General features: G+C 41.6%; 1 protein-coding gene across 1 annotated transcript; it reads left to right on the top strand.

Moving 5' to 3' along the window:
* The first annotated feature begins 198 nt into the window (after positions 1-198).
* On the top strand, positions 199-25,392 carry LOC120055441 (myosin heavy chain, fast skeletal muscle-like). The gene is made up of 38 exons (XM_039003303.1): positions 199-414; positions 773-919; positions 2,089-2,245; positions 4,441-4,468; positions 4,675-4,783; positions 4,898-4,990; positions 5,201-5,261; positions 5,428-5,526; positions 6,174-6,277; positions 6,654-6,792; positions 8,678-8,796; positions 8,965-9,114; positions 9,209-9,379; positions 9,581-9,884; positions 11,118-11,182; positions 11,276-11,363; positions 11,475-11,592; positions 13,208-13,331; positions 13,581-13,717; positions 14,422-14,677; positions 14,886-15,128; positions 15,965-16,141; positions 16,236-16,381; positions 16,567-16,657; positions 16,938-17,327; positions 17,449-17,575; positions 17,783-17,901; positions 18,043-18,239; positions 18,336-18,519; positions 18,656-18,821; positions 19,123-19,247; positions 19,419-19,727; positions 19,950-20,153; positions 20,263-20,388; positions 20,527-20,697; positions 22,499-22,603; positions 22,801-22,896; positions 25,243-25,392. The coding sequence occupies exons 1-38, from the start codon at positions 199-201 to the stop codon at positions 25,390-25,392; spliced, it is 5,811 nt and encodes a 1,936-aa protein (XP_038859231.1).

The raw sequence follows: 25,392 nt of genomic DNA, 5'->3' as shown, positions 1-25,392 counted from the left end.
GTTTCACAGGGTCCTCCAAGAAGTAGAAATTCATCTGTAGGAGGGTAAACGAAGGTGAGACATGGTTTGAATCTTCATATAAAAATGATAAGAATATTCTGTGAGGGGTACTGCTCATCTAACTCTGTTGACTGTGGAGGAAGCACCACAGAGTCACTCTAGTTTCTTGTTTAATCTGTTTCCTAGTAATCCGTCACCATGAGTACGGACGCGGAGATGCAAATCTATGGCAAGGCTGCCTTGTACCTTCGTAAGCCTGAGAGGGAGAGGATGGAGGCACAAGCCGCACCCTTTGATTCAAAGAATGCCTGCTATGTGACAGATGTCAAGGAGCTGTACCTAAAGGGTTTGGTCACTGCCAGGGCCGATGGAAAGTGTACCGTGACAGTCACAAAACCTGACGGGACTAAGGAGGTAAGCCTGATCTGAAAAGTATTCAAGTTAAAGTTTGTGCAATTACTCTATTTCTTGAAAAAACATCTTTAAAATGATCAAAAACAAACAATATGAAAATCAGTAACAAAAGACAGATTAGTATTTTTTTTTGTATAAACAGAATATAACCTTCAAGCATGCCATTTTTCTTACTGCTATTTAAAAATGGCATGAATTATTGATATTAATTAGTCAAGAATATCCATGTATGTGTCAATGGGTGATAACAGAGTAGTTGGGTTAAATGGCAGTATGCATTTGAACTAACTAAGGAGCAAAAAGCGTTCAGTCATGTCCAGTTTGATCTGTGTGTCATGTAGATTTCTGACTGTTTCAGGAAGGAAAAGAGTTCAAAGAAGCAGACATCTATCAGATGAACCCCCCTAAGTACGACAAGATTGAGGACATGGCCATGATGACCTACCTGAATGAAGCCTCTGTGTTGTATAACCTCAAAGAGCGTTATGCAGCATGGATGATTTATGTAAGAAACCTGCATAAACATACACATACATACACAAACATAAGAAATACACACATACAGTACTACACGTACAGTGAGCTCCAAGAGTATTGGGACAGTGACATATTTTGGGGATTTGAAATTGTACAATGACTATGATGTTAAAGTGCTGACTGTCCGCTTTAATTTGAGAGTATTTTCATGAATATCGGGTGAACCGTTTGGAAATTACAGCACTTTTTGTACATAGTCCCCTCATTTTAGGGGACCAAAAGTATTGGGACAAATTCACTTATGTATATTAAAGTAGTAAAAAGTTAATTATTTGGTCCCATATTCTTAGCGTGCTATGATTAAATCAACATTGTTGTTAGATGCATTTGCTGTTTGTTTTGGTTATGTTTCAGATTATTTTGTGGCCCAAATCAAATTAATGGTAAATAATGTATTGTATCATTTTGGAGTCACTTATTATAAATACGATTTGAATATGTTTACAAATACTTCTACATTAACGTGAATTCTACTATGATTACGGATAATCTTGAATAAATCGTGAATAATGATGAGTGAGAAAGTTACAGACGCACAAATATCACACCCCCCCAAAAAATGCTAACCTCGCCTGTTATTGTGATGGTGAGAGGTTAGCATGTCTTGGGGGTATGCTAACCTCCCCTGTTATTGTAATGGTGAGAGTTTAGCATGTCTTGGGGGTATGCTAACCTCCCCTGTTATTGTAATGGTGAGGGGTTAGCATGTCTTGGAGTTATGCTAATCTCCCCTGTTATTGTAATGGTGAGAGGTTAGCATGTCTTGGAGGTATGCTAACCTCCCTTGTTATTGTAATGGTGAGGGGTTAGCATATCTTGGGAGTATGCTAACCTCCCCTGTTATTGTAATGGTGAGAGGTTAGCATGTCTTGGGGCTATGATAAATTGACAGTCTGCTCTTTAACCTCATTGTCATTGTATCATTTCAAATCCAAAGTGCTGGAGGACAGAGACAAAATAACAAAAGATTTGTCACTGTCCCAATACTTTTGGAAATGTAAATTAAATGGTAGAATACATACCAATACAGTAGACCAACATAAGTATACCAAAGTACACCCACATCCTCACATAAATCCAGGTAAAAGTAATTCTGATTTACTAATCCCCGAATTCAATTGAATCCCTTTCATCCAGACCTACTCTGGGCTCTTCTGTGCCACGGTGAACCCCTACAAGTGGCTCCCCGTGTACGACGAAGAGGTTGTCAACGCCTACAGAGGGAAGAAGAGGATGGAGGCTCCACCCCATATCTTCTCCGTCTCTGACAACGCCTTTCAGTTCATGATGATTGGTACGAGCTCTCATGGGTGGATGGATGGATGGATGGATGAATAGACGGATGGAGGGAGGGAGGGAGGGAGGGAGGGAGGGAGGGAGGGAATCTACTGTTTTCTCATGTCTGTTAGTTTGCTGGGAATTTCATTAGTCTCCAATTGTAAAATGTTCCAAAATGAAATTCATGATGATGCTATGAATTAGAGGTTGACCGATTATGATTTTTCAACGCCGATACCGATAACGATTATTGGAGGACCAAAAAAGCGGATACCGATTAATCGGCCGATTTTTATTTATTTATAATAATGACAATTACAACAATACTGAATGAACACTTTTATTATAACTTAATATAATACATCAATAAAATAAATTTAGCCTCAAATAAATAATGAAACATGTTCAATTTGGTTTAAATAATGCAAAAACAAAGTGTTGGAGAAGAAAGTAAAAGTGCAATATGTGCCATGTAAAAAAGCTAACGTTTAAGTTCCTTGTTCAGAACATGAGAACATATGAAAGCTGGTGGTTCCTTTTAACATGAGTCTTCAATATTCCCAGGTAAGAAGTTTTAGGTTGTAGTTATTATAGGAATTATAGAACTATTTCTCTCTATACCATTTGTATTTCATATACCTTTGACTATTGCATGTTCTTCAAGGCACTTTAGTATTGCCAGTGTAACAGTCTAGCTTCCGTCCCTCTCCTCGCCCCTACCTGGGCTCGAACCAGGAACACATCGAAAACAGCCACCCTCGAAGCATCATTATCCATTGCTCCACAAATGTCGCGGCCTCTGCAAGGGGAACAACTACTTCAAGGTCTCAGAGCGAGTGCCGTCACCGATTGAAACGCTATTAGCGCGCACCCTGCTAACTAGCTAGCCATTTTACATCGGTTACACCAGCCTAATCTCGGGAGTTGATAGGCTTGAAGTCATAAACAGCTCAATGCTTGAAGCACAACAAAGAGCTGCTGGCAAACGCACGAAAGTGCTGTTTGAAAGAATGCTTACGAGCCAGCTGCTGCCTACCAACGCTCAGTCAGACTGCTCTATCAAATATCAAATCATAGACTTAATTATAACTTAATAACACACAGAAATACAAGCCTTAGGTTATTAATATGGTCAAATCCGGAAACTATCATTTCGAAAACAAAATGTTTATTCTTTCAGTGAAATACGGAACCGTTCAGTATTTTATCTAATGGGTGGCATCCCTAAGTCTAAATTTTGCTGTTACATTGTACACCCTTCAATGTTATGTCATAATTATGTACAATTCTGGCAAATTAATTACGGTCTTTGTAAGGAAGAAATGGTCTTCACAGTTCGCAACGAGCCAGGCGGCCCAAACTGCTGCATGTACCCTGAATCTGCTTGCACGGAACGCAAGAGAAGTAACACAATTTCACTAGTTAAAAGAAAGTCATGTTAGCAGGCAATATTAACTATATATGCAGATTTAAAAATATATACTTGTGTATTGATTTTAAAGAAAGGCATTGATGTTTATGGTGAGGTACACATTGGTGCAACGACAGTGCTTTTTTCGTGAATGTGCTTGTTGAATCATCACCCGTTTGGAGAAGTAGGTTGTGATTCGATGAGAAATTAACAAGCACCGCATCGATTATATGCAACGCAGGACACGCTAGATAAACTAGTAATATCATCAACCATGTGTAGTTAACTAGTGATTATGTTAAGGTTGATTGTTTTTAATAAGATAAGTTTAATGCTAGCTAGCAACTTACCTCGGCTTCTTGCTGCCCTCGCGTAACAGGTAGTCAGCCTGCCATGCAGACTCCTCGTGGAGTGCAATGTAAGGCAGGTGGTTAGAGCGTTGGACTAGTAACCGGAAGGTTGTAAAAACGAATCCCCAAGCTGACAAGGTAAAAATCTGTCATTCTGCCCCTGAACAAGACAGTTAACCCCCTGTTCCCCGGTAGGCCGTCATCGAAAATAAGAATTTGTACTTAACTGACTTGCCTTGTTAAATAAAGGTAAAATAAATAATTAAATAATTAAATAAAAATCAACCACAATCGGTGTCCAAAAGTGCCGATTACAGATTGATATGAAAACTTGAAATCGGCCCTAATTAATCGGCCATTCCGATTAATTGGTCGACCTCTACTATGAATGCAATAATGTACCCATAATGTTGCAGGAGTATGATGAGCAAAATGTTTTTTTGGTTACAGATAAGGAGAACCAGTCCGTCCTGATTACGTAAGTTTTTATAAAATACATGACATTAAGAATGACCCCTGGATTTGGCTGTGTGCAATAATACATCAATGAGTGGGAATATTTGTTAATTCATTACTTCTGTTAGAAAACAGGTCAACAGTGTATTTCTCAACCATATTTCTTATTGAACGCCAATCTGACACAATCTGTGACTAAAACCCCTCTTTCTCTGTCATATTAACCAGTGGAGAATCCGGTGCAGGAAAGACTGTCAACACCAAGCGTGTCATCCAGTACTTCGCCACCATCGCAGTATCTGGTGCCAAGAAGGAAGTAGACCCCAGCAAAATGCAGGTGGGTTGTGCCTTTTCAGTTTGGTGGGCTGTGTAAACTTTTTTTTGCAACGGTGAATCCCGTTTCAAGAAAGGGTTTACCAGTTTTTAAGCAACTTGTGTTTGTCTCAATCAGGGGTCTCTTGAGGATCAGATCATTGCAGCTAACCCTCTGCTGGAGTCTTATGGTAATGCCAAGACAGTGAGGAACGACAACTCGTCTCGCTTTGTAAGTATGAAGGACATACAGTGGAAATGACCTTACATTGGGAAAAACATTTCAGTAGTTCCTTATAGTTATAACAGTCCAACAAACTAACATTTCAGTAGTTCCTTATAGTTAAAACAGTCCAACAAACTAACATTTAAAGTGGTCTATCAAAGTCAAATGTTTGAATTATTTTGTAGACATATTTCTAACCCCCATGCTCTACTACAGGGTAAATTCATCAGGATTCACTTCCAAGCAGGCAAACTGGCTAAAGCTGATATTGAGACCTGTGAGTTGGTTTGAATTGTTTCTCAATGCTTTCTTTAATTCACAGAATATTTTAGGAGATCATATCATCACATGTAATGTTCTCATGTTCTCTCTCTCTCTCTCTCTCTTTCTCTCTCTGTCTCTCTCTCTCTCTTTCTCTCTCTGTCTCTCTCTTTGTCTCTCAGACCTGCTGGAGAAGTCCAGAGTGTCCTTCCAGCTCCCCGATGAGAGAGGCTACCACATCTTCTACCAGATGATGACAGGCCACAAACCTGAGCTAGTTGGTAAGGCAAAGTAGAGGTTAGGGGGAAATTATCCCCATCCCCATCTGGGAAATCTTCTCCAGCATCACCCCAACATCAACATTATGTGAAAATTGTGCATTTCTGTGTTTTGTAGTAAAACATATAGAGGAAGTGTTTCCAATGACATCATCAACCAATTAGTAGACAACTAGTAGATTCAAATCACATGATGCACATCAATGATGTTATTGGAGACAATTGTCTTCCTCCTTTTTAACTACAAAACAAACACGCCATTTTCATTTTTGTTGATGTTGAGGTGGTGCTTCATTTTCGTTTGAGATGATGAGGAAGGAAGATACTGAGATTATAAATATTTTAGACATTTCTCAAAAAAAAAAAATCATAGTCCACACTATTAACACTATTTCAATGAGTACATCCAAGAAAACAAGACATCTAGACATGGGTCAGGTCTTAATATATCTTTCATGGGAAAGACCTATCAAGTAATGCACTGTGATGCACTACTCTAGGAGCCTCAGTCCAGTCTTTTGATGCTATTTATTATATACTACATATATCCCTGAGTCCATCGACTGACTAAAGGAGGGTGAGATACCGTAAAGGTAGGACAGTGGAATTCTACGAGATTTAACTGAGAAGCCGTTCTCTGTTGTCCACAGAAATGACGCTCATCACCACCAACCCCTACGACTATCCTATGATCAGCCAGGGTCAGATCACTGTGGCCAGCATCAACGACAAGGAAGAGCTGGATGCCACAGATGTGAGTTATACAAAGGGTTAACCAAACTCTAGACATGGAACGGGTAGGAACATTGTGCAATTCCAACTTGGTGACAGCTGGGCACCTTTGAGTTAGTTAGACATGTGTCTCAAGGCACTCGTCATGCCTCCACACTTCACCTTTAGGTAAAGTAAGACATCCACAAGAGAGTGGCACTAAATGTCCTGTGGAACTGTGTAAAACTGCTTTTGTGCTGCCACATAATATTGTTGGCCAAAAGTAATCATGTGGAACAGAGAAGCCAGTAAATTCTATCTATCCCATTTGTTCTGGAGTGAGCACAGAACTGTAGTGTACTGTAACTGAGCAAACTACTGTTGAGTTCATCACTGTTGTACTTCCTCTCTAATTCCAGGATGCCATTACAATCCTGGGCTTCACTAATGATGAGAAGATGGCTATCTACAAGTTGACAGGAGCTGTAATGCATCATGGCAACTTGAAATTCAAGCAGAAACAGCGTGAGGAGCAGGCCGAGCCAGACGGCACAGAGGGTGAGTCACACTCATAGATATACAGTTGAAGTCGGAAGTTTACATACACTTAGATTGGAGTCATTAAAACTTGTTTTTCAACCACTCCACACAATTCATGTTAACAAACTATAGTTTTGGCAAGTCGGTTAGGACATCTACTTTGTGTATGACACAAGTCATTTTTCCAACAATTGTTTACAGACAGATTATTTCACTGCATCACAATTCCAGTGGGTCAGAAGTTTACATACACTAAGTTGACTGTACCTTTAAACAGCTTGGAACATTCCAGAACATTATGTCATGGCTTTAGAAGCGTCTGATTGGCTAATTGACATCATTTGAGTCAATTGGAGGTGTACCTGTGGATGTATTTCAAGGCCTACCTTCAAACTCAGTGCCTCTTTGCTTGACATCATGGGAAAATCAAAACAAATCAGCCAAGACCTCAGAAAAAAATTGTAGACCTCCACAAGTCTGGTTCATCCTTGGGAGCAATTTCCAAACGTCTGAAGGTACCAAGTTCATCTGTACAAACAATAGTACGCAAGTATTAACACCATGGGACCACGCAGCCATCATACCGCTCAGGAAGGAGACGCGTTCTGTCTACTAGAAACTAACGTACTTTGGTGCAAAAAGTGCAAATCAATCCCAGAACAACAGCAAATGACCTTGTGAAGATGCTGGAGGAAACAGGTACAAAAGTATCTATATTCACAGAAAAACAAGTCTTATATTGACATAACCTGAAAGGCCGCTCAGCAAGGAAGAAGCCACTGCTCCAAAACAGCCATAAAAAAGCCAGACTATGGTTTGCAACTGCACATAGGGACAAAGATCATACTTTTTGGAGTATCTGGTCTGATGAAACAAAAATAAAACTGTTTGGCCATAATGACCATCGTTATGTTTGGAGGAAAAAGGAGGACGCTTGCAAGCCGAAGAACACCATCCCAGCTGTGAAGCACGGGGGTGGCAGCATCATGTTGTGGGGGTGCTTTGCTGCACTTCACAAAATAGATGGCATCATGAGGGAGGAAAATTATGTGGATATATTGAAGCAACATCTCAAGACATCAGTCAGGAAGTTAAAGCTTGGATGCAAATGGGTCTTCTAAATGGACAATGACTCCAAGCATATTTGCAAAGTTGTGGCAAAACGGCTTTAGGACAACGAAGTCAAGGTATTGGAGTGGCCATCACAAAGCCCTGACCTCAATCCTATTGAAAATGTGTGGGCAGAACGGAAAAAGCGTGTTCGAGGAAGGAGGCCTACAAATCTGACTCAGTCACACCAGCTCTGTCAGGAGGAATGGGCCTAAATTCACTCAACATATTGTGGGTAGCTTGTGGAAGGCTACCGAGACATTTGACCCAAGTTAAACAATTTAAAGGCAATGCTACCAAATACTAATTGAGTGTATGTAAACTTCTGACCCACTGGGAATGTGATGAAAGAAATAAAAGCTGAAATAAATCATTCTCTCTACTATTATTCTGACATTTTACATTCTTAAAATAAAGTAGTGATCCTAACTGACCTAAGACAGGGAATTTTTACTAGGATTAAATGTCAGGAAATGTGAAAAACTGAGTTTAAATGTATTTGGATGTGGTTATATGTAAACTTCCGACTACAACTATACAATGTGTAAAGTATTAGTCCCATTCCCCAAAGTAGAAATAGAAATGGTAAAACAGACAGTACCACATGAAAGTCAGGTAGGAGATACATGATGGAGACTAAATTCCAACCTCCACAAATGATTTGAAACAAGGGATGAGGATGAAAATCAAAACCAATCCCACAAAAGAGTTGGACAAACTATTTTTGTCAGTGTAACATCAGAAACAAGCGATCTTGAGTGCCTGAGTCTGTTGATGTTGGTTCTCTCTCCAGTGGCTGATAAAATCGGTTACCTGCTGGGCCTGAACTCAGCTGAGTTGCTGAAAAGTCTGTGCTACCCCAGAGTGAAGGTTGGCAATGAGTACGTGACCAAGGGACAGACTGTGCCTCAGGTAAGGTAGTCAAACCAGTGTCAACCACTTTCTGAGCACTGGAATTCTGTTGGGGAAGAGTGCATAGCTTTTTCTTTTTACAGTACTTTTGTTTTTCCAAGCGCTTATCACCTTATCGCTAGATATGGTCAATATCTCATGTATTAATTTGAGGTATTATCTTTGCAGGTTTATAATGCAGTCATGGCTCTGGCCAAGTCCATCTATGAGAGGATGTTCTTGTGGATGGTCATCCGTATCAACGAGATGTTGGACACCAAGAATCCAAGGCAGTTCTATATCGGTGTGCTCGACATTGCCGGGTTTGAGATCTTTGATGTGAGTATGAGACCAGAACAAGACAATTAGTTGTGATTGAGAGGGATTACAGCCTTGTACGATGAAATGATCCCTTTTGAAATTCCTTCAACAGTACAACAGCATGGAGCAACTGTGCATCAACTTCACCAATGAGAAACTGCAACAGTTTTTCAACCACACCATGTTCGTCCTGGAACAAGAGGAGTACAAGAAGGAGGGAATTGTCTGGGCCTTCATTGACTTCGGCATGGACTTGGCTGCCTGCATTGAGCTTATTGAGAAGGTAAGCTGTCTGTGAGGATTATAATGGACCACAACAGCAAAGCTCATAGCGAGTGATGTGTGATATATTATCACAGAGGTACAACGTATCTGACGATTGAGAACTTAATATGTCTCCAATTATGTGACCCTAAAGGAATAGAATCCTATAATAGCATGTTTGCTAAAGGAATAAATGTCTCTTAAATCTCTTTTCGTAAAGCCATTGGGCATCTTCTCCATCCTTGAAGAGGAGTGCATGTTCCCCAAGGCTTCAGACACTACCTTCAAGAACAAGTTGAACGACCAGCATCTTGGCAAAACCAAGGCATATGAGAAGCCCAAACCTGCCAAAGGCAAGGCAGAGGCCCACTTCTCTCTCGTACACTACGCCGGCACTGTGGACTACAACATCACTGGCTGGCTGGAGAAGAACAAGGACCCCCTGAACGAATCAGTTCTTCTGATGTACGGGAAGGCCTCAGTCAAACTGTTGGCTGCCCTGTACCCTGCTGCCCCACCTGAGGGTAAGACTAGCATCACGTCAAAAGATTTAACTAAGCACCAGTTACAACTCAGACCCACATTTTCCTTAAAGGAATATTTCAGGATTTTGGCAATGATACCATTTATATACTTCCCCAAAGTCAGATGAACTTGTGGATACCATTTCTATGTCTCTGTGTCCAGTAAGAAGGAAGTTAGTTATGTTTATTATCTATCCTGCTGCCAAGCCACTTTACCATAACTATAGACCCAGTCGGTATTAGATAGAACATCACCGCCCCACCCGCCTGTGGGGAAAACAACATATGGTTACCTAGGTTACCCCATTGGCTCAAAGTAAACACTTGGCCTTTTTCAAACTAAATTTACATTTTGTCTGCTTGTGTTAGTCAATTACAAAACGACATTTATGCAAAGTACAACATGTGTAAAGATTTATTTTCAACATTGCCTGCTCCAGAGTGTTCTGACTACTTAAAATAATGTAATATTGTAGGGCTTCCCTCATGCCCCTTTTCATGACGTTGCTAGCAGCCATATGAGTGAGTGGATGCTAGTTAGCTACCAACCTAGACCAACAATACAAACAGACTATACAGCCTCTGGTAGTGAGTGGTGTTACAAAACAGACTTTACTGAACTAGTGAAATGTCTTACGGGTGATGAAATGTTTTCCACATATAAAGCTACGTGTAGCCTAACATTTCCCACACCGTATAGCCAGAAACCACAAGGCTCTTCTTGCAGGATCTATTTCCCTGTGGGAGCATTGTGAACCATCCAGGTCTGGATTTTTGACCTGGTTACAACACGGGAAGCTTTTCGGGATGTTTTGTTATTTCTGTATAACAAAAGATTTTACACCGGGGATCAATGGGATTTTTATTTTTGTTTTCCCCAATTTGTGAGTGTGGTCGATGGGGAATTCAGTATTATTACGTTTATATTGACTGACGATATGTACATATCTACCTCAATGACCTTGTACCCCTGCACATGGACTCAGTACTGGTACCCCGTGTATATAGCCAAGTTATTGTTACTCATTGTGTATTTCTACACGTAATTTTTTCTATATTTTTCTCTCTGCATTGTTGGGAAGGGTTCACTGTTGGTCTACAACTGTTGTTTAAGAAGCATGTGACAAACACAATTTGATTTGACTTTGAACGTATCACTATTTCTCAGGGTTATTCAGATAAGAGTGTTTATCGAGTTTATAGTTATCTTTTACTTTCCCCTCATTTGAACAGATACAACCAAGAAAGGAGGCAAGAAGAAGGGTGGTTCCATGCAGACTGTGTCCTCCCAGTTCAGGGTGAGCTTTTGAAATGTGGATATTCAGTCCTTCAAAAGGAGCCTTGACGATGATAAATTATTTCTGAGGAAATGGTTTGTAACCCTCTTACAGGAGAACTTGGGCAAGCTGATGACCAACTTGAGGAGCACTCATCCTCACTTTGTGCGCTGCCTGATCCCCAACGAGTCAAAGACTCCAGGTGTATATTGAGTTAAATAGGACATCTTATCAGTACAGTATCACTAACCTTAACCATCTGAATCTTTAACCTGTTTATGAATATTAAAAGAGACTTGGTTTGTTTTACCAGGTCTGATGCAGAACTTCCTGGTTATCCACCAGCTCAGGTGTAATGGTGTTCTGGAGGGGATCAGGATCTGCAGGAAGGGCTTCCCCAGCAGAATCATCTATGCTGACTTCAAGCAGAGGTACATGGATACAAACACTAATGCACACACACACACACACACACACACACACACACACACACACACACACACACACACACACACACACACACACACACTCTCACACACACACACACACACACACACACACACACACACACACACACACACACACACACACACACACACACACACACACACACACACACACACACACACACACACACACACACACACGCACACACACACACACACACACACAGACAGACAATTTCTGCTCCAAGTGTTTCCCGGCATCAGAATAGGCTCAGGGATTGACATTAACTTTTTTAGCAACTTATCCTACTTCGGACAAGCAGGACTGATTTTTATTTATCCAAAGGGCTCAAGTCACTTAAAAAAGAATCTGTGAAACCATGGGCCAAAAAGGTGACTGGAAGCTGTGTTGTATGATGATGCAAGGAACCACTGAGAGCTGTGTTGTATGATGATGCAAGGAACCACTGAGAGCTGTGTTGTATGATGATGCAAGGAACCACTGAGAGCTGTGTTGTATGCTGATGCAAGGAACCACTGAGAGCTGTGTTGTATGATGATGCAAGGAACCACTGAGAGCTGTGTTGTATGCTGATGCAAGGAACCACTGAGAGCTGTGTTGTATGATGATGCAAGGAACCACTGAGAGCTGTGTTGTATGATGATGCAAGGAACCACTGAGAGCTGTGTTGTGTGATGATGCAAGGAACCACTGAGAGCTGTGTTGTATGATGATGCAAGGAACCACTGCACCATTACCACTGCTGGTCTCTGATCCCATGTATTATATCTCCTGGCAATGTGGCCATGAGCAAGGCACTTAACCCACAACAACTGACAGGAAACAGTGGAGATCTTGACAGCATAGGAGTTACTTGTCAATTAGGCTTTTCTAATAATATTTTATTTACGCTGTCTGAATTACATTGCCAGTATTGAATAGAGGAGAGCCCAGCTTTTCCAACGGTGTCAGAATAATTTCTCAAAACCCCATTTTTAGCACAACACTGCGTGTTGCCATTTACGTTTATACAGTATTGACGGTGGAACGCTTTTTAGGATATCAGGCATGACAATTGACATTAATACATGGTAAGATTAGGAGGCAGTGATTAGGAGGCAGTGATTAGGAGGCAGTGATTAGGAGGCAGTGATTAGGAGGCAGTGATTAGGAGGCAGTGATTAGGAGACAGTGATTAGGAGGCAGTGATTAGGAGACAGGGATTAGGAGACAGGGTTCCCCCCGGTGATGCGTTGGGCAGATCCCAGCACCCTCTGGAGAGCCCTGCGGTTGCAAACGGTACGGTTGCCATACCAGGCGGTGATACAGCCCGACTGGATGCTCTTAGTGCGCAACCCATATACCTCAGTGTGCACAACAAATCGCATCCAGAGGACACTTCGATCAAATTCTTCTGAGTAGTCAAAATGCTTGATATTGTGATCTTTTTCAATTCTCCATTCTGACAACTTAAATCTATAATCTGCTTGTCCCCCCAAAAATGTACTTGCCTCGGACAAGTGCCCTGAGGATTACCATTTACGTCATTTAACCAACCTATTGCAACTTGACACGTGTTAAAAATGTCTCCTCATTCAGGTATAAAGTACTGAATGCCAGTGTCATCCCAGAGGGCCAGTTCATGGACAACAAGAAGGCTTCTGAGAAGCTGCTTGGGTCCATTGATATAAATCACGAGGATTATAAATTTGGACACACCAAGGTCAGTCAAATATCCCCAGCCATGGCTGACAACAAAACACAACAACAAAAATGTAAACCACAATGTAACTAATGGAGTATAAAAGGTGGAAAAACATTGTAGAGTATTTGTTTTGTTTTTCAAAGTCAAACATTACTAATAATATAGAAGAAAAACTAAATCAGTCTAGTGGTGTTGTTCCCCTCTTTTGATTCAACCCTTTCTATGTGTTACCACTGTGGTTCCATTGACCATGTTAACCTGTTTCAGGTGTTCTTCAAAGCCGGTCTGCTGGGTGTCCTGGAGGAGATGAGAGATGAGAAGCTAGCAGCTCTGGTCGGCATGGTCCAGGCTCTCAGCCGTGGATTCCTCATGAGGAAAGAGTTCACCAAGATGATGGAGAGGAGGTGAGAAATAGTGGACATTTTGGCAAAGCTTTCTGTGAACCACCTGTATGTAATGCATTATGATTACATACTGTATATGATGTGAGTTGATCAAAATGAGAAACAAAGTTTGGAAAGCTGTTCAATTTTCCTTTAAATTTGTGCCTCATGAACTTAGCATAACCTGTCAGTCCTTAAATCAAGAACGGTGTCTATGAATTTACGAAGGGTTGGGCAATTCCATGGAAACGGAAACTCCGACTTTTAACTTTAAAAATGTATGCCAAACAAAAAACGTTCTCAAAATTTAACAAGCCATACTAATATATGCACAATGACGGCTTTCAAGAATGTATACAGCAAATAAAACATGTAAAATGTACTTGAAAAACTGTGCCTTTGCAAATTTTGGTAATAGAATTACCGTAAAATCAAATTTTGTTTTATTCTGGTAACTAACTTTGTATTTGCACAGTTCTTCCTGTGAATGTGTTTTTGTAAAATGTGTCCTTGTGCATAGAGTTGTATGGTTTCTTCAACTTTGAAATCAATAGTTTTCGTTTAGTAAATATTTTAAAGTGAAAAACCTTCCATTATCATGCCTGGTTACAACTGTATACCAAAAGTGGGACGGGGCTCCATTTTTTAAAATTCTTTGATTCCTAGAATGTATCTTTAAAAAAGCATGTCACTCACCATGCCACTCTATCCTTTCTGTCGACCAGAGAGGCCATCTTCTCCATCCAGTACAACATCCGCTCATTCATGAATGTGAAAACCTGGCCATGGATGAAGTTGTACTTCAAGATCAAGCCCCTGCTGAAGAGTGCTGAGACTGAGAAGGAGCTGGCCAACATGAAGGAGAACTATGAGAAGATGAAGACAGACCTGGCCAAGGCTCTGGCCAAGAAGAAGGAGTTGGAGGAGAAGATGGTGTCCCTGCTGCAAGAGAAAAACGACCTGGCACTCCAAGTCACATCTGTGAGTGAGCAACAACCCTCAAAGGGAACATTTACAAACACACGCACACACACTGTGAAAGAAGTATGTGGCTAACTCACACATTTTAATAGCCCATGAATATATTTAATCAATTTATATTGATTTGCTCTGATCTATGACTAAATGATGTCTATATTTTAATATACAAAGTGAGGCCTCTGATTTTTTTCTCCTGTTCTGAAACCAGGAAGGTGAGAGTCTGAACGATGCTGAGGAAAGGTGCGAGGGGCTCATCAAGAGCAAGATCCAGCTAGAGGCCAAACTCAAAGAGACAACTGAGAGGCTGGAGGATGAGGAGGAGATGAATGCTGAGTTGACTGCCAAGAAGAGGAAGCTGGAGGATGAGTGCTCTGAGCTGAAGAAGGACATTGATGACCTGGAGCTCACCCTAGCCAAAGTGGAGAAGGAGAAGCACGCCACTGAAAACAAGGTCTCGTGTTTTTACCAGAGACAGTCTAACCACCAAACAATAATCAACTCAAAATATAGCTTAACAGAAATGGAATTCAAGTCGTATTGTGGGTGCAAGAAAAATGAAAAAGAGTTGATTTTCAGTTGCGGAGTACACCCCACACTCATTGCATGTTCCCCCCTCGTTTATGAATTCCATTCAGTACACTGGCATGGTGTACACCGGTTGAATATATAGTACAGAACTTGTTGACATTTCTAATCTGAATGAAATGAATGTCATATACAGGTAATTGACTAAATAAAACACTTGAGTGAATGAGGGATACAAAGTGTATTGAAAGCAGGTGCTTCCACACATGGTTGGTTCATGAAAAAATGAACCAATTAACATCCCATCATGCTTTGTGTCATGTATAAAAATTCCCAGTAGTCAATTATTTTGGCTACCACGGTTAGAAGAGATCTCAGTGACTTTGAAAGAGGACTCTCAAAGGAGCATGGGGTTTTTAAAGGGTGTGTGTATGTGTTTGCGTATCTTAGTGCCCAGATCTCAACCGGATTGAACACTTATAGGAGATTCTGGTGTGGTGCCTGAGACAACGTTTTCCACAATCATCAACAAAACACCAAATTATGAAATTTCCTGTGGAAGAATGGTGTTACATCAGTCCAATAGATTTACAGGCACTTGTATAATCTATGTCAAAGAGCATTGAAGCTGTTTTGGCAGCTCGTGGTGGCCAAAAACCCTATGTTGGTGTTTTCCTTTTTTGGCAGTTACCTGTATATCAAACTAAATGTCCGCTTCATGGTGAAGAGACCAACGACTAATTTTGTTGTGGCGGTTTTCAGGTTAAAAACCTGACAGAGGAGATGGCGTCTTTGGATGAGAGTGTTGCCAAACTGACCAAGGAGAAGAAAGCCCTCCAAGAGGCCCACCAGCAGACACTGGACGACCTGCAGTCAGAGGAGGACAAAGTCAACACTCTGACCAAGGCCAAGACCAAGCTGGAACAGCAAGTGGACGACGTGAGAGGAGTTTGACATTTTGGCCATGATAGTACGTGAGATGATATTATCTTCAGTTGTTAAGATTTCAACAGTATGTGTTTTTATCTTCTAGCTTGAGGGTTCTCTGGAGCAAGAGAAGAAGCTCCGTATGGACCTTGAGAGAGCCAAGAGAAAACTGGAGGGAGATCTGAAACTGGCCCAGGAGTCCATAATGGACCTGGAGAATGACAAGCAGCAAGCTGATGAGAAAATCAAGAAGTAAACAAACAAATTACGACAGTATTACCTGCTATATTGATCAAAATAATGGTTGTTCTTGACTAATTCTTGTAATTATGAATTACCATTTGCATGTGATTCTTAACAGCAAACTGAATGGTTTGATACTCTCTCTTTACACTATCGAACCTAAACTCTGCAATCTACGTGTTTGTGATTCTTAGAAAGGAGTTTGAGACCAGCCAGCTCCTCAGCAAGGTTGAGGATGAACAGTCTCTGGGAGCTCAGTTGCAGAAGAAGATCAAGGAACTCCAGGTACAGTACAGGATCTCAGCTCCAGTACAGGAAAGCCCACACCTGAATCATTTCCTTCATTTCCTGAAAACAATTAATCTGGTAGCATACATTTTTCCTGGTGCTTCTTACTGTTGCTTCTTACTATTGTAAAGATGGTGCTTCTTACCCTTGTGGTTTTGGTTCCTGCATGGGAAACTTTCTACTGAATATATTATTGGAACTGGCTTAGTATGAACACATTAAATTGTTTCAACTGCATTGTAGTGTTCATCCCCCCTGCCCCTGCCCACTGTTCTAGGCTCGTATTGAGGAGCTGGAGGAGGAAATTGAGGCTGAGCGTGCTGCCAGGGCCAAGGTTGAGAAGCAGAGGGCCGATCTCTCCAGGGAACTTGAGGAGATCAGCGAGAGGCTGGAGGAGGCCGGAGGCGCCACTGCTGCTCAGATTGAGATGAACAAGAAGCGTGAGGCTGAGTTCCAGAAGCTGCGTCGTGATCTTGAAGAGTCCACCTTGCAGCATGAGGCCACAGCCGCCGCTCTGCGCAAGAAGCAGGCCGACAGTGTGGCTGAGCTCGGGGAGCAGATCGACAACCTGCAGCGCGTCAAGCAGAAGCTAGAGAAGGAGAAGAGTGAGTACAAGATGGAGATTGATGACCTCTCCAGCAACATGGAGGCCGTCGCCAAGGCTAAGGTGAGTTGTGATGTTTTGATCAAGCAGTGTTGAGGAGGGTCAACTACATTACCATTCAAGAGAGCTGAAGGTGACAGGAGTCCCATATATAAAGTAATGATGGAACATGTTTCACTAACAGGGCAATCTGGAGAAGATGTGTCGTACTCTTGAGGACCAGCTGAGTGAGCTCAAGACTAAGAATGATGAGAATGTTCGCCAGGTCAACGACATCAGCGGACAGAGGGCCAGACTCCTGACAGAAAACGGTACCATCATCAACAATGAACAACAAACTGATGCTTTCCTTCAGTAAAACACAATAACGTATTGGGGGCTATATCCAGATAGTCCAGTCCACAATAGTTTCTAGCGTAATATTCACCACATAACATTGCCCTACGATACCTAAAAATACATTTTCAATCTTAGGAGGTCAGAGACCCCATTAACGAGATTTCCCTCTATCCCTGCAGGTGAGTTTGGACGCCAGCTGGAGGAGAAGGAATCCCTGGTGTCTCAGCTGACCAGAGGAAAACAGGCCTTCATCCAACAGGTTGAGGAGCTGAAGAGGCAGATTGAGGAGGAGGTCAAGGTAAGGGACACAAAACGGACACCACCGACCACAGAGTTTATAGCCATATAGACGGTGACTACGCCACCCTCAGAGACTTCTACTGTCATTTGTTTTACTATCTCTCTAATATCTCTTTGTCTTTCTCTTTCTCTCTCACAGGCTAAAAACGCCCTGGCCCACGGTGTCCAGTCTGCCCGCCATGACTGTGACCTCCTGAGAGAGCAGTTTGAGGAGGAGCAGGAGGCCAAGGCAGAGCTGCAACGTGGTATGTCCAAAGCAAACAGTGAGGTGGCTCAGTGGAGGACTAAGTATGAAACGGATGCCATCCAGCGCACAGAGGAGCTGGAGGAGGCCAAGTGAGTCACACGCAACAGCAAAAACACAAATATAGCGTGTGGATGGTGAGGGTCCATATATATTGTAACATTCCTACACCCTCTGTCGTCCAACAGGAAAAAGCTGGCCCAGCGTCTGCAGGACGCTGAGGAAACCATTGAGGCGACCAACTCCAAGTGCGCATCCCTGGAGAAGACCAAGCAGAGGCTGCAGGGAGAGGTGGAGGACCTCATGATTGACGTTGAGAGAGCCAACGCAATGGCCGCCAACCTAGACAAGAAGCAGAGGAACTTTGACAAGGTGAAAATAAATAAACCTCACGCTAGGTTGACATTTTCTGTCTGCTATATGATCAGTTGTGGTATAATTGTAGCATTTTTCTGATTCAAAACTCTTCATCAATTACTTCTAATGAAAATCTCATGGATTCCTCTAGGTCCTGGCAGAGTGGAAGCAGAAGTATGAGGAGGGTCAGGCTGAGCTGGAAGGAGCTCAGAAGGAGGCTCGCTCTATGAGCACTGAACTCTTCAAGATGAAGAACTCGTACGAGGAGGCTCTGGATCATCTGGAGACTCTGAAGAGAGAGAACAAGAACCTGCAACGTGAGCATTTGTCAGCAGTTTTACTTGGCTCATGTTTGACTAGGGTTTTGAAAATGTAGGAAACTGTAACCATCAATTTCTATTACACCATTTTAGAATGGTATAAAATATCAGTTTTTGAACTTGTAATCGGTATTCCTTTGAAAAACCCAAGGAAGCAGGAGCAATTAGATTTTCAAGACCATATGAACTACTGAGTAAATAATGAATTCATTATTATGATTCAATGTCAGCTTCAGTGCGTTGGGATATCTACTGAAAATCTCCCAAGTCTAAACTGCTCCTGTGTTTGTGTGTGCAGAGGAGATCTCTGACCTGACTGAGCAGATCGGAGAGAATGGCAAGAGCATCCATGAGTTGGAGAAGGCCAAGAAGACTGTGGAGACAGAGAAGTCTGAGATCCAGACCGCTCTGGAGGAGGCTGAGGTACAAACTGTCGCTGTTTGATGGGAAAAGCAGTGTAACAATAGCCAATGCCAGCTACATTACAATGCTCCCTGTATTGGTGTTTATTGTAGTTATATATATTTAGTTCCTTGTGTTATTCACATCCAAATGTATTGAACACAATTTACCCAACTTCTTCTCTTTGTCCAGGGAACACTGGAGCACGAGGAATCCAAGATTCTGCGTGTGCAGCTGGAGCTGAATCAGATCAAGGGTGAGGTGGACAGGAAGATCGCTGAGAAGGACGAGGAGATGGAGCAGATCAAGAGGAACAGCCAGAGGATGGTGGACTCCATGCAGAGCACCCTGGACTCTGAGGTCAGGAGCAGGAATGACGCCCTGAGGGTGAAGAAGAAGATGGAGGGAGACCTGAACGAGATGGAGGTCCAGCTGAGCCACTCCAATAGGCAGGCCGCTGAAGCCCAGAAACAACTGAGGAACGTCCAAGGACTGCTCAAGGTATAGGGACTGGGACATCAGGCTCAAACATCTGAACATGGGGAGGGATTTGTTTGTGAATCTGTAGAAAATAATAGATCAGAGGAATTGAATAGTGTTGACTAATATACTGTAGAAAGGTAGGGATATTGGGGAAATTCTTACCAATGAACAGTTCTATCACCAATCCTATCGCCTCTACCTCCACAAGTCCTAATGAACCTATGTCATTTTGAACCCCAGGATGCCCAATTGCACCTTGATGACGCTGTCCGTGTCTCAGAGGACATGAAGGAGCAGGTAGCCATGGTGGAGCGCAGGAACGGTCTGATGGTGGCTGAAATTGAGGAGCTGAGAGTTGCTCTGGAGCAGACTGAGAGAGGCCGCAAAGTGGCTGAGACTGAGCTGGTAGACGCCAGCGAGCGAGTTGGACTGCTACATTCCCAGGTACGGCTCTAAGCCATTTCTCATTAAACTCAACCAAGCATACCTTGTCTGCCTTGTGACTTGTAAGTTCTCTTGAGATTCAAACAAAGGGTTTTGTTTCATCCTCCAGAACACCAGCCTTCTGAACACCAAGAAGAAGCTGGAGACTGACCTGGTGCAAGTGCAGGGAGAGGTGGAGGACATCGTCCAGGAGGCTAGAAATGCAGAGGATAAGGCCAAGAAGGCAATCACTGACGTGAGTCCTTATGATATATTGAATTACATCCACTTGATTTGTCACCAAGGGCTGGGCTCGTTTACAACAACAAAGATATCAGAGGGACGTTATGATTGGTGACAGTTGGTACGTAAATTAAACACACTACCATTTCAGGCGGCCATGATGGCTGAGGAGCTGAAGAAGGAGCAGGACACCAGCTCTCACCTGGAGAGGATGAAGAAGAACCTGGAGATCACAGTCAAGGACCTGCAGCACCGCCTGGATGAGGCTGAGAATCTGGCCATGAAGGGAGGCAAGAAGCAGCTCCAGAAACTGGAGTCCAGGGTGAGTTGACAGCAGAATGGATTAGGGTGGATTATGTCTTGCATAGCCATACTTCGAAATCACATTGTCGTCACACCTCCTTTGGAGGTCTGGATAATTTTGTATTAGCCGAAACGCCTAGAATGGAAGCTCCAATTTTATTGGATGTTACATTTCCAGAACCCTCCCCCCAAATGAAGGCATTACAACTCCTTTGAACACTCTCTGCCCAAGCAAGTCATTTGATTGTTTTGGCGTGTTAGTGAGGCGTCACTGATTTACACCAGGTTTCCACCCTTTTTTTAGCAACTTCATGCCATTTTTATCAGGCTTTCCGATTCGGGAAGTCTGGTTCTCAATGAGGCTAGGGTGGATTGAAAGACTGATTGCTGGAAATGTATTTGGTTAATATACAGTGCATTCGGGAAAGTTTTCAGAACCCTTTACTTTAACATTTTGTTACGTTACAACCTTATTCTAAAAGGGATTCAATATTTTTTTCATCATCAATCTACACACAATACCCCATAATGACAAAGAAAAAACAGGTTTTTAGAAATGTTTGCTAATTTATTATAAATAAAAAAGCTGAAATATCACATTTACATAAGTATTCAGACCTTTTACTCAGTACTTTGTTGAGCACCTTTGGTAGCGATTACAGCCTCGGGTCTTCTTGGGTATGACGCTACAAGCTTGACACATATGTATTTGGGGAGTTTCTCCCATTCTTCTCTGCAGATCCTCTCAAGCTCTGTCAGGTTGGATGGGGAGCATCGCTGCACAGCTATTGTCAGGTCTCTCCAGAGATGTTAGATCGGGTTCAAGTCCGGGCTCTGGCTGGGCCACTCAAGGACATTCAGAGACTTGTCCCGAAGCCACTCCTGCGTTGTCTTGGCTGTGTGCTTAGGGTTGTTGTCCTTTTGGAAATCCTGAGCGCTCTGGAGAAGGTTTTCATCAAGGATCTCTCTATACTTTGCTCTGTTCATCTTACCCTGACTAGTCTCCCAGTCCCTGCAGCTGAAAAACCTCTCCACATCATGATGCTGCCACACCATGCTTAACCGTAGGGATGGTGCCAGGTTTCCTCCAGATGTGACGCTTGGCATTCAGGCCAAAGAGTTCAATCTTGGTTTCATCAGACCAGAGAATCTCATGGCACTGCCAACTGTGGGACCTTATATAGACAGGTGTATGACTTTGCAAATCATGTCCAATCAATTGATTTTACCACCGGTGGATTCCAATCAAGATGTAGAAACATCTCAAGGATGATCAATGGAAAGAGGATGCAACTGAGCTCAATTTCGAGTCTTATAGCGAAGGGTCTGAATACTTAAGTAAATAAGATATTTATGTTTAGCTTTTTAATACATTTGCAAACAGTTCAAATAACCTGTTTTCACTTTGTCATTATGGGGTATTGTGATGTCATTAGGGGGTATTGTGATGTCATTATGGGGTATTGTGATGTCATTATGGGGTATTGTAATGTCATGATGCGGTATTGTGTGTAGATTGATGAGGATAAAATAAGGCTTTAACGTAACTAAATGTGGAAAAAAGGAAAAGGGTCTGAATACTTTCCGAATCCACTGTAAAAATACACTGGAGCATTGACTTTCTGTCAATAACCCATCTAGATCATGAAAATCTGTTATCATTACAATGAAAATTGATGAAAATTGTAAAAGTACATAGGAACAGACAACAATTTTGCCTCCTTGACTGAGTAGAAGAATCGACCTCTGTTTAACAAAGATTTGTTATATCTGATTTCACCCCCTCAAACAAATGCCTACGTTAATTTCTTCTACACAAGGTGCGTGAGCTCGAGACTGAGGTGGAGGCCGAGCAGAGAAGAGGTGCAGACGCAGTCAAGGGAGTCCGCAAGTATGAGCGCAGAGTCAAGGAGCTCACTTACCAGGTAGGAGAAAGTGCCTTCTTCAAACACTTCCCACTGGGCACACTGGTTAAATCATTTCCACGTCATTTCAATGAAAATACGTTGAACCAACGTGAAATAGATGTTGAATTGATGCCTTTGCCAAGTGGGTTGACACAAACACAGACAGGTTTGTGTATAAAGCTACTGGACTTTGACTCTTTGATCTTGTCCCACAGACTGAGGAGGACAAGAAGAACGTTGGCAGACTTCAGGACCTGGTAGATAAGCTGCAGATGAAAGTGAAGGCCTACAAGAGACAGGCTGAGGAAGCGGTGAGCAAGTCAAATACTCTCGAAGCACACTTTCAAAAACACATTATTTCCAGAGTAGACATTACAAGTTGAAGAAAGTGTTTGCTACTGCACATCAGCCACCAATGACTCAAGTGATAGTGCAAGTAATTGCTGAAGAAATTATGCACATTTCTGAGTTACTCCTATGTCTATGTTTTATCAACTTGAAGGAGGGGTACTAGTCTAGTGGTCGTGCTGAATCACATACAGCTTTTTATTTAAGTATTCACCCCGCTTGGATTTTCCCCCCACATTTTGTTGTGTTACAAAGTGGGATTGAAATAGTTCTTTTTTTTTGGGGGGGGGGGGTCACAAACTCTCCATAATGTCAAAGCGAAAAGATGCCAAACAAAAACCATTGATTTATAAAGTTTAACATAGCATACAACTCTATGCACAATTACTATTTTTAACAATTTACACAATAAAACATTTTAAAAAATACACATTTACTGGAGAAACTGTGCAGATGCAAAGTTTGGTAAGAGAATTACGGTAAAATGTCCATCAGTTTAAATCCGTTTAATTCGTTCCATTTGATTTCAATCAACTTTTGATTTGAACATAACTTGCCATACATATTTGCCCATGGTAGAAGTGGTCAGAAAGTTACTTTTTGGAACTGAATGTCAAAACATTATGGCGATAGAGGTATTCAAAGTTGACCTATTTTGACCCCACTACCATGAGACAGCCATGTGTTTTCCTCATTGGAAAAGATAAATGGTTGAGTTTGATATCATTGGAAAGCTTACAAACTATTATATAATTTGTATGGTGTATCAATACACCCAGTCAATACAAAGATACAGGCGTCCTTCTTAACTCAGTTGCCGAAGAGGAAGGAAACCGCTCAGGTATTTCACCATGAGGCCAATGGTGATTTTAAAACAGTTACAGACTTTAATGGCTGTGATAGGAGAAAACTAGATGGATCAAAAATAGTGTAGTTAATCCACAATACTAATATAATTGACAAGTGTGAAAAGAAGGAAGCCAGTACAAAATATTCCTAAACCTGCTTCCTGTTTGCAACAAAGGCACTAAAGTAAAACTGCAAAAAATGTAGCAAAGGAATCAACTTTTTTTCCGGAATAAAAAGTGTTAGGTTTGGGGCAAATCAAACCCAACACATCACTGAGTACCACTCTCCATATTTTCATGCATGATGGTGGCAGTATCATGTTATTGATATGCTTGTCAACGACAAGGGCGAGGGAGATTTTTTCAGGGGAAAAAATGGAATGGAGCTAAGCACAGGCACAATCATAGAGGGAAAAACTGATTCAGTCCTGCTTTCCACCAGACACTGGGAGACAAATTTACCTTTCAGCAAGACAACCTAAAACATAAGGTCAAATCTACACTGTAGTCGCGTCCCAAGAAGACAGTGAACATTCCTAAGTGGCCTAGTTACAGTTTTGACAAATATTTGCTTAAAACATCTATTGTGAGACTTGAAAATGGCTGTCAAGCAATGACCAACAACTAAATTGACAGAGCTTGAATCATTTTTTGAAGAATAATAGGTAAATATTGCACAATTCAGATGTGCAAAGCTCTTATAGACTTAGGATAGCCAAAAAATACTCTAATTGTAATTGTTGCCAAATGAATTTATTTATAGCATGTCTTGACTCAGGGGAGTGAATACTTATCGAGTCAAGATATAGTGTTTTATTTTTCAATCATTCTTAAAAGATGTTCCATCACATATATAATCAAATATATAATCATAAAAGTTAATTTACAAAATATACCCCAGAACGCAATTATGTCATTCATTTGGAATGGATAACATTGCTTTGTTCATCATCAACAATAATTCATATATTTGCCAGTTTTATGTACAATTAATTAACACTTTGCGTGATGATCCTTTCTCCTTCTCCTTTCCAAGACAGTTTGAAGAATATTTCTCGATAAATAATGTAATGAGAAATCATACCACATAATGAAAACAAATAAAAATGTTAGCAGTTGAACTGAAAAAAACAGATTCCATATGGTTTTGCATATGTTCCAGACAATTTTGTGTAGATCGTTGACAATTGTTTTAAATTTTAAACCATTTTAATAACACTTTGTAAAACAAAATTTGAAGGTGGGTGAATACTTACAATAGGCACTGGAGGCAGTGGTTGATGCCCAGTTACACCACTCACCTTCTCTGCTGTATCATCTATCTCCCTATATACAGTGCAATCCTAAATCTGTCAATAAAACACTTTAAAATACCTTTAAAAAAAATCATATTAATTTTCTACCTGAAGCTTCAAACTTTGAATGCTGATGTTGTGCTCTCCCTCTCTGTTCCTCACACAGGAGGAACAAGCCAACGGCCACATGTCTAAGTTCCGGAAGGTTCAGCATGAACTGGAGGAGGCTGAGGAGCGTGCTGACATCGCTGAGACTCAAGTCAACAAGCTCAGAGCCAAGACCCGCGACACTGGAAAGGTACAGTACTGCTGTTAA

This window comes from Salvelinus namaycush, chromosome 11 (assembly GCF_016432855.1).
Source record: "Salvelinus namaycush isolate Seneca chromosome 11, SaNama_1.0, whole genome shotgun sequence".
Classification (NCBI taxonomy): domain Eukaryota; kingdom Metazoa; phylum Chordata; class Actinopteri; order Salmoniformes; family Salmonidae; genus Salvelinus; species Salvelinus namaycush.
Note: the sequence above shows the minus strand (reverse complement) of the source record. Positions and strands in the feature narration are given on the sequence as shown.

Excerpts from the sequence above, each read along its gene's own strand:
- LOC120055441 (XM_039003303.1), top strand. The coding sequence starts at position 199 with ATGAGTACGGACGCGGAGATGCAAATCTATGGCAAGGCTGCCTTGTAC. Across the intron at positions 4,469-4,674 it reads AACCAGTCCGTCCTGATTAC|TGGAGAATCCGGTGCAGGAA; the intron begins GTAAGTTTTTAT and ends CATATTAACCAG. Across the intron at positions 13,332-13,580 it reads ATAAATTTGGACACACCAAG|GTGTTCTTCAAAGCCGGTCT; the intron begins GTCAGTCAAATA and ends AACCTGTTTCAG.